Genomic DNA, 9,838 nt, shown 5'->3' on the forward strand with positions numbered 1-9,838 from the left:
CTTGTTTTTGCATCTGCTTCACAGATATGCAGAGTATGAAAGGACAAGAAACGCCTGCACTGATACTACACAGCCTGCAATATCACAGTTCATCCAGTCTCGTCCTCTGGAAGCATATTCAGCAAATCATCCCAAACAGAAGTCCATAACCAATGCTATTGTTACAGATCTTGTGATTGGATGTAGCATGCCCCTTTCAATGACGGAAAATAAACATTTCAGGCACTTCATGTCTGTGGTCGACTCCAAATACCAGCCTATCTGCCGCAGAACAATAACTTCAACAATAGAATCACTTGTTGCAGACATGCAAGAAAAGATCAAAGTGATTCTTGCTGGTGTAGACCATGTGTCGGTTACCATAGACATTTGGTCAGATAGGAGGATGCGCGGCTTTTTGGGAGTCACTGGCCATGTCTTAACAACCTCAGAAGGAGTCATGCTGAAGTCATACCTGCTGGCATGCAGCAGATTCAAGGGATCTCACACAGGAGAGCGCATTGCTGAAGCCTTTGATTCCCTGTGTGAGGAATATGGCATTCGGAAAAAACTCGACTTCATAATCTGTGATAATGCTGCGAATATGAAGCGAGCATTTTCAGTCTGTTTTCCGAAGGATCAAGATGACGAAGTAACCGATGATGACAATCTGGATGATGAAGAATTGTGGGAAGACCTCTCCAGAGGTGACTGGGAGACTGTGGACCGCACAATCAACAGAGGAAGCCCTAAACGTCAGCAATGCTTTGCGCATACTCTGCAGTTAGCTGTTGGTGATGGTCTCAAGGATGCACAGATCATGAACAGTTCCTTTGCAAAATGCTCCAAGCTTAGCTCTCTCTTGCATACATCCAGCACCTTTAAAGATGCGTTTGAGGAGAAGTTTGGTCAGCGAGGGATACCCGCTGCTGTAAACACACGGTGGAATTCAACTTTCCGACAAGTCAAGGCAGTGCTCTCATTCAGTCACCAGGACTTGTGCAGTGTTGTTCAGAACACGGGACACAGTGAGCTGGTCTTCTCAATTAGGGAGTGGAACTTGATGAAGGAACTTTGTGATGTGCTACAGCCATTTGCAGAGGCCACTGATCTTACTCAGGGAGAGAAGATTGTGACGATTAGCTCTGTCCTCCCCTGTGTATTGTCACTTAACCACCACTTGGAAAGACTCAAGCCGCAAGTGCCCTTCCTGGGAAGCATGATCCATAGCCTGCAATTCTCTTTGAAGAAACGGTTCCGGGGAATCTTCGTTAATGTGAAGATGTTGTCAGCTGCATCAGGGGAAGAGCTGCCATTTGCAGACCCAGTCTACATCAGGTCAGCTGTCCTGGACCCGGCTTTCTCCATGATGTGGCTTCAGCATGATGTGCTTGTCACCGATGATGTCGAGAATAACATTGTTGACATGGTAAAAGGTCAGTGGATTTTTTTTTTTTAACATGATGTACACTTAGGCGTGTCACCATTATCAAATTATGGAAATGTAATTCACAACAGTGGTATGAGTATTATAATCCATTTTAGAGATGATTTTGCAAGCGTATCAAACTGTGGATGTTCAATTTTGAATAATGCTCATGAGATCTTACGCTTGCCCTTTTTTTTCTTTGTTTTAATTAGATCTGATTCTACGTGAGGTGCAACCTCACACAACATCCCAGAGTCCTGAATTCCTAGAGGAGGAAAGCGAAAGCCAGCAAGAAGACAGCACTGGCCTATTCTCAGGCTACAAAAAACGCCGCAAGCAGGACCCAACCACCAACCCAGAGACACAACTAAATAACTATTTTTCTCTTTGTTGTGGGCAGCCTTGTCTGTCCTTCTGGGACACAAACAGGGCTGTCTTCCCTGCCCTTTTTCCTGTTGCAATGAAAGCTTTGTCAGTGCCAGCCTCAAGTTCCCCAGTGGAAAGAGTCTTCAGCCATGGTGGAATCATTATGAGACCCCATCGAGCTCGGCTTGCAGATAAGACCCTGTCTAATCTTCTATTTTGCAAATGCAATACCTTGTAAAAAGGGAATGACTGATGGATATACAGTGACTGAGTGAGTGAGTTAGTTTGTGTCATTGTGAGTGAGTGAGTGAGTGAGTGAGTGAGTGAGTGAGTGAGTGAGTGAGTGAGTGAGTGAGTGAGTGAGTGAGTGAGTGAGTGAGTGAGTGAGTGAGTGAGTGAGTGAGTGAGTGAGTGAGTGAGTGAGTGAGTGAGAGTGTGTGTGAGTGTGTGTGATTGTGTGAGTGTGTGAGAGAGAGAGGAGAAATGTAACAAAGTTTAATAATAATAAGCTATTTGTTTTAGCTGTTATTTGTTTCCTCATAAAAAGGGATTGACTTATGGATATACTGTTTGAGTGAGTGACAGAAAGCGTGTGAGAGAGAAATCTGCAAAGAAAAGAGCAAGAGAAATGTGACAGTTTAACCCTCTGTAAGTTAGTATTTGTTTTAGCTGTTATTGTTACTTTGTAAAAGTAAAAAAAAAGTAAAAGTTTGGGTTTCGATCTACAGATCACTTTTTCCGTCAATAAATACCAAATACTGACGATATCACTGTTTGTTTGAGTCTATGATGTATTTTACTGAACATGAGTATTTAGGATACAAATATTTTATTACAGGTTAGGCACATTAGCCAAGGATGATTACTTGATTTCTTATATATTGCCTTTCACTTTATTAAGATCAGATTCTGAAGCTAAAATTACAACAGTACGCCAAAGGTGACTTGACTTGGACTTGACTTGACCTATTACAGGACTTGACTTGACTTGACTTGACACAGCCTGTGACTTGACTTGACTTGACTTGCCCAAGAAAAAAAATACTTGGGACTTACTTGGGACTTGAAGGTGAAGACTTGAGACTTACTTGAGACTTGCACATGTGTGACTTGGTCCCATGTCTGCTAAAAGTAAGATGAAAATATATGGTCAAGGGAAAATAAATTATAAAGGCTCTTTGAACTCAGTTGGGATTTTTTTTTTTTTTACTTGCACCTAATAGAAAAAATACTATACTCTCAACTTTTTAATGACGACTCAAACAATGGACTATACCTTTAAATAACAAGTCAAACTGTTCAAGTTAAACTTGGCAGATTAGATCATGAATCTTTGTCGAATATCCACTTTCCCTGTTCTGTGAGCTAATCTGGCATTATTATTCAATGAATTTTGTGTGGCTTCAGTTCATCACTTCAAGAGCAAAATCTGGACTCAGGATGTGATTGTTTTGCCTGTGGTGACATATTTCTTTTCACAATTGATTCGAAAAGAAGGTTGAGACATTCATGAGAAAAAACAGATGTGTACGATTCAAGTGTGCGTTTCACATTGGTCACAAGGTCAAACACTGGTGTGGTTTTATTCAACTGAGGTGTGTGTGTACTAAGCCAATTCACTGACTATATTGTAAATAATTTGAGCTACATAAGGTGTATTTCCTATGCAGTAATTCCTCGCTGTATCTACTCTTTGAGGTTTCGCTACTTCGCATATTTTTAATGTGTATTGTGTTCTGCATTTTGATTGGCTAAACAAATCGTCTGACCCTTTTTTACCTTTGTCTGCCTGTGCGTCAAAAATGTTGCGGTCCAAGATATACACATACATAAAAAAACAAGAAGAACCTACTGTCACGATCCTGTCAATTGCCCGCTGATTGCCCTCACCTGCGCTCACTCCTGCAGCCCCAGCTGCCACTCGTTTTCTAAATATCCCTCTCCCTATTTAAGCACTTCCTTTCCGCTCACTCTTTGACAGTCTGTCAGCGAACCTCAGCACATGGAAGGCAAGCACTTTTGACTCTGGCTCCCATTTTGATTCCCACCTGTTCCTGCATCCTGCGACCTGCCTGTCCACCTCGTCTTACTGCCTGATTTCTTCTCCTGATTCCTGCTTTCGTTCCCCCCCACGTTTTGTTCTCTGCCCCTGGTATCCGACTTGCTCCGGTCCACGATCACGCTCTTATCTGCGGCCCCGGATGTTCGCCTTGGCACCTGTCACCGTCCGTGTTGTGTGAACGTTACGCATTTGGGTCCCCTGTTTGTTCTCCACACCGACATTACATTACATCTCTAGGAACATTAGTATGAAGGACCAATCTTGCAATTTATAAATAACTAAATACCAACAAAAAACAATGTTGTAACTCTGATTCGATTCATTCAACAGTCACGGTAAGAACCTAACTCCAAAAAGACAAACCTTACTTACCAGTGTTCGCTACATTTATGGTGATAAAATTGCCCTACTTATATTTGAGGGCAATTGTTTACGTTCCTCTAACCGCCTAAGCTGTGCTTCTTTTATTGAGGCCTCTGTGAATAACAACCTCAAATTTAAACAACACTCTGTGTTTCTGAATAGTCTGAGTGAAGCAGAGCGCTCGGAGCGTATTGCCGGACACACCCTCTTGCTTACTCAACAATAAAACCCTTTTATGTGTCAGACTAATGTTGTAAATGTTGTAAATCCAATCTTTTTTGTCTTTAAATTTAAACAAGCAAGAAAATCTTGACTAAAGACTTGTATTTTAGTCTGAGTCGGCTTTATCTTGAAGTGAGACCATCTTTGTGCTCAAAAGAAGCGCTTTCCATTTTGGTCAATGTTTGCCACTTTCTGATTTCCGGGAGCAGAAATTAGCGCCTTCTAAAAAACGAAGCGCTATAGATGTAAGTCAGATGACAGACTTCTAGTAAATGCTAAATGTGAGACCTACAAGGCATTGAACAATTAAACCTTGAAAATGTGAGAAAAGCTCCTGGTACAGTGGAACCTCGGTTTTCGAACTCTTTTCAGTTCGAACAAATCGGAGTCCGACCAAAAATTTCGAGAAATTCTTGCTTCGCTGTTTGGTCAAAAAATCGGAGTTCGAACGCCGATGATGCGTGAGTGCGTACGCTATAGTGCGATGCTGAGCGGTGTACGAGTGTAGATCGCTCTTTTCGTGACCAACTGTTATAGCGTGCGGACGTGCTTCGTTTTGCTTTTGCTTTTAATATAGGTGTACGAAGTGTTTTAGCCCCTAATTATGCCTCCGAAGAAAGTCAGTGCAAGCAGCAAAGTTGCTACAGGTGAAAAAAGAAAAGTAGTGCGTACAACTATTGCATTTAAGAAAGAAAGAATAGAAAAATATGAAAGAGGTGTGCGAGTGTCTGATCTTGCTAGGGAATACCCCACTGTCCACCTGCACCTTCTGCTGACCACCACAAAGGTAAGAAATCCTATGCATAATTCTCTTCTTTATCCTTTTTTTTAATTTTTACACGTTCATGTTAGCGTAATCTTTCTTACGGAAAATTACGATAACGCAAACGTACGATTAGCCTGGGTTAGCTTTGTGTTTACGTTGAACATTCAAGGTAAACATTCAGGGTGTTGGAACGGAGCCCAACTTTCAGGGTGTTGGAACGGAGCCCCCTTTCCAATGAACCACTCACCACTTGTTGTGGAGACCCGGGTGCTAAATGACTTGTAAATGACCTGATTTTTTTTTTTTACAGGTTCATGTTAGCGTAATCTTTCGTACGGAAGATTACGATAACCCGGACGTACGATTAGCCTGGCTTAGCTTTATGTTTACGTTAAACATTCAAGGTAAACATTCAGGGTGTTGGAACGGATTAAAACGATTTACATTATTTTTAATGGGAAAAATGATTTCGGTGATCGAACTAATCGGTTTTTGAACAGGGTTCTGGAACGGATTATGGTCGCGATCTGAGGTCCCACTGTATTTATTATGACTGTTTTAAAGTTGAGTAGTGTTCTGGTATTTGAGTCATTACATGGAAATCGTTAAAAATTTGTTTTTGTCTTTGCATTTTTTTTTTATTTTTTTTTTAATATTCTGATGACGGATTGTGTTCCGCGCGTAAGAATAAAGTGTCCCATAACATCTGCTTTTAACGTCAAAAGGTTTGCATGTATGTTCTTGAGCTCCTGGAATATGATATGAGGATGAAAGCAGCCAACATTAGCAACCGAGTCTCTATTATGCGTTTTGAAATGCATTTTTTGTTACAGCAAGAATTATCATGTAGCAAAAATAAAATTCTAATATGCAATTTAACTCAAAACCAAATATTTTATGAATACAAGTTTCATAAAAATAAGTCTGAAAACTGTTATATGTAAATGTAAACTAAAAACTACAGGCATCGAGAATTTAAATACATCACTGTCATGATTACAGATGTGACTCAGCTGTGCCCCACCCGCCGGGGGTTCTGATTGGCTCTCTGTAAGCCTTTAAATAAACCTGCTTTGAAGATGGGCAGGAACCAATCAAAAATGATTAATGGAAAACCTGCACATCTTCCATAGTATTGGTAAAAATAGTCAAACAAATAATAATAATAAGAATAATAAGTTTAGACCAGGGGTCTGGTGCTCCTTAGTGGCTCCCTGGTCCTTTTAAAAATGTTTGATAATGGAAAAAAAAAATTGTTTCTCTAAAAGGGCAAAAAGGATTCATTATTATCGTTTTCCAATAAATATACTGTAGATAGAAACAGTATGTGTTTCCTTCTGAATAAGGCACATATAAAGCTTTTAATTATTTACGGCTCCAAACATATGTTATCTATTTCAATTATTTTTTTATGTTTTTGTCAAATATGGATCTTTCAACATTTTGTGTTGCCAACCCCCGGTTTAGAGGCCGCAAATTCTAACATTAATGCCACACACAGGAGAGGTCAAAGGTGAACTTGTGCACAGGTGGTGTGTCACATGTTTGTGTAAGTTGTTTAGAATTCATCAACACTTTGGTAGCTGACCTTTGTAAAACCTGTGGATTTTGTAGAAAGCTTAGATGCTCCCCGTTGGGTTCGCTTCCTGTGTGATCCCTGTATTTCATTAGCTTGGACCTGGTTATCAGTGTTTGGTGCATTACTTGAAAATTTTCATTAGTTACACTTACTGGATACTTATTTTAAAAAGTAATTTGGTTACCTTCCCCAGATTTATGACACCAAATAGTAGCGTGTTACTGAAAGTACAGTACCATTCGCTACATCTTAACAAATTTGCGCATTTGAGCTAACTCCCTAATCTTAGTATTTGTTTTATAGTTGTAAATTTGGTTTAAAATAGGGGTTGTATGGTAAGGAGAATATCTCTATGAAAAATATTCTGCCTTCTCATATTCTGTGCTTGAGACCACTCTGTCATAACTGTATTCAGTTTTACCCTGTAGGTACGTGTAAACAGGCCCACTCTTAAGAGGATATTGGTGGATTGAGGGCTGTATGTGACAATCTGAGTGATTCAGAGGACACAAAAAATCATAATCGACAATCAATAGGTACCAGAATAACAAAGTAACGCACCATGTAAAGACATAAAAGACAGTAGAGTTATAAAATTGTATTACTAACCCGTTTCAGAACTCGTTACCGAGAAAAGTAATTGCCTTCCAGGAACGCGTTAGTCCCAACCCTGCTGATTGTGCCTTAAGATTTCATTGAATTAGAATGTTTCTCATAGCTTCTTTAGCAGACATGTACATGTTCACCTAGGGAACACACCTACACTGTCAGCTACGCACACACACTTTCAGAGACTCACAATGGCCAATTTTGGCATTCATGTGGCATATCAGCAAAAGACTTGTAGCATCTGTTCCTTGCACGTACTGCACCTGATAACCGCACAAACACACACACATACACGCTTGTACACACACTTGTGTATATATATACCTTGTGTTGGGCTGCATGAGATAGGAAGCAGCCACTTCTACATCAGGCTGGTTGTGGAATCTGTTAAGCCTCTACAGATGGCCAAATACAGAGACAATAACATTGTCTGTAGAAGGACCACACGACTGGTGGCTGTGATAAATAAAGGACCAAATAACAATACCATGGTTTCTCCAGTCTTCTGTATCGCTTTGAAGCAACTAATTATCTATATCACTTGTGTAAGCAAAATTGGCCAAGGAAATAAACATGCACCTCGTGCAATCTCTTTAGGTTAGGCATGTCCTGATCCAACTTTTTCCACTTCTGATACGATACCAATATTCCAGCCCAGAGTATGACTACTGTGGTACCTCTTTATACGCGCTGAATTTGTTGCAGGAACGTGCTCATAGCTCGAACTGCTTGTGTAATAAGTGAATTTTCCCATTATAAAATGATTAAAAACTAAATGGCCCATCCCGAGTCAACATTAATTACCTTATAAAAATCAACAGCTGTGCAGATGAAGTGTAAACAGAAACACATGGCTCGGGTCACAAAAAGCCAGGAAAGGAGATGAAATACAATAAAATCATACTTGGGGCTCCAGCACAAAGAATTTCTTGGTAGAGTCTAGGCAGAAAGAGCGGGCCTGAGGTGGGGAGAAGCGCAACGATTTTGGTCCACAGCCAACCGCAAGAAGAGGAAGAAGATGGTGGTGGCAAAGGTATCAAGGATAGAAGAGGAGTGTTACAACTGAGAGGGAGTTGTCAACCAGAAAGGCAGTTGGGGTGACCTGTGGAAGATGCCACACGCAAGAATAAACGTCCTCGTGTGTGCAATGTATGACACACTCCCCTGCCCTCGCGACCTTCATAAGGGGTTCGGGAGTAAGTCATTCTGCACACTCTGCAATGCTAACAACGCAAGTCTTCAGCATATCTTGTCAGGCTGCAAGATCGCACTTTCCCAGGGGTGCTACAGATGGCGACCCGATCAAGTCCTTGCGAAACTGCCTGAGGTTCTGGAGGAGTGCCTATGGGGCACCAAGAAACTACCAGAATGAAGCCACACCAGCTTTGTCAGAGAGGGTGGTTGAAACAAAGATGCACCAGGTTGAAAGAGACATTAAGACCTTTCTCCACAGACGAGGAGTGGAACGGGCGAGTCGATCTCAAAGGGCAGCATCAGTTCCCAAAAGAGATCACAACATCATCTCTCGGCCATGATATTGTGGTGTGGTTTTCCCGAGGCAAGAGTGGTGCACACAGTAGAGCTCACAGTGCCAACAAAAGGGGAAATCGAGGCTGCTTTCAAGCCCAAGAATGCAAAGTACTCTGAGCTTACTGCAGAGTGCGGGAAGATGGCTGGAAGGCGACAATCCACCTATTGGAGGTCATCTGTCGAGGCTACATGGAGCAGTCAGCAACACGCCTTCTGAAGGATGCAGGAGTGACAGGAGGGAAATTGAAGAAGGCATTTAAAGATCTGGCAGAGGAGGCCGAGAAGAGCAGCTGCAGGGGGTAAGAAGGAAACCTCACAGCTCTGCCACCAGGAGATGTTCTAGTGATTAAAATAAGTGAAACGTTAAGGATTAGTGGTTCCTAGTTGATGACCGTGCAGCTGAGCCATGGGCACTGGAAAAGAGTGACAGGTAGCAATACCAAGCAGGAAATACCAACGACCGGTATTTTATTGTTCAATGCAAACTTTAGCAGGGTCAAATCAAGAGAGTCAAACTAAAACGGAGCAATGTAACAAAAACCCAAACACTGTATAAAAAGGTCAACAAGGCAACAAAAATATTTTGAAGAAGAATTCAGCTGTGCAGTTGAAGTGTAAAAAAAATTGGATCAAATTAAAAAGTTATAATGTATGAATAACCTTACATACCACTGACAACATTGTTATAGTGGGAGTTGGACATTATGGATCCCAGGTCAATAGGATTGATCTGATCAAAGTAAATGTTCGGTATTAATGATATTGATATTTGAATTGATCCGCCTAACGTAACTCATCTCATCAGCTGCACCGCTTATCCTCAGTAGGGTCGCGGGGGTGCTGGAGCCCATCCCAGCAATCATCGGGCAGTGGGCAGGGGACACCCTAAACTGGTTGCCAACCAATCGCAGGGCACCCGGGGACAGACAACTC

The 9,838-nt window shown here is 41.5% G+C and overlaps 1 protein-coding gene across 1 annotated transcript; it reads left to right on the forward strand.

Moving 5' to 3' along the window:
- The first annotated feature begins 385 nt into the window (after positions 1 to 385).
- LOC148371910 (uncharacterized) lies at positions 386 to 9,122 on the forward strand. The gene is made up of 4 exons (XM_088328172.1): positions 386 to 1,415; positions 1,621 to 1,800; positions 8,666 to 8,844; positions 8,934 to 9,122. The coding sequence occupies exons 1-4, from the start codon at positions 386 to 388 to the stop codon at positions 9,120 to 9,122; spliced, it is 1,578 nt and encodes a 525-aa protein (XP_088184298.1).
- The last annotated feature ends 716 nt before the right edge of the window (positions 9,123 to 9,838 follow it).

Source organism: Urocampus carinirostris, chromosome 2 (assembly GCF_059441175.1).
Source record: "Urocampus carinirostris isolate Australia breed hairy pipefish chromosome 2, RoL_Ucar_1.0, whole genome shotgun sequence".
Lineage (NCBI taxonomy): Eukaryota > Metazoa > Chordata > Actinopteri > Syngnathiformes > Syngnathidae > Urocampus > Urocampus carinirostris.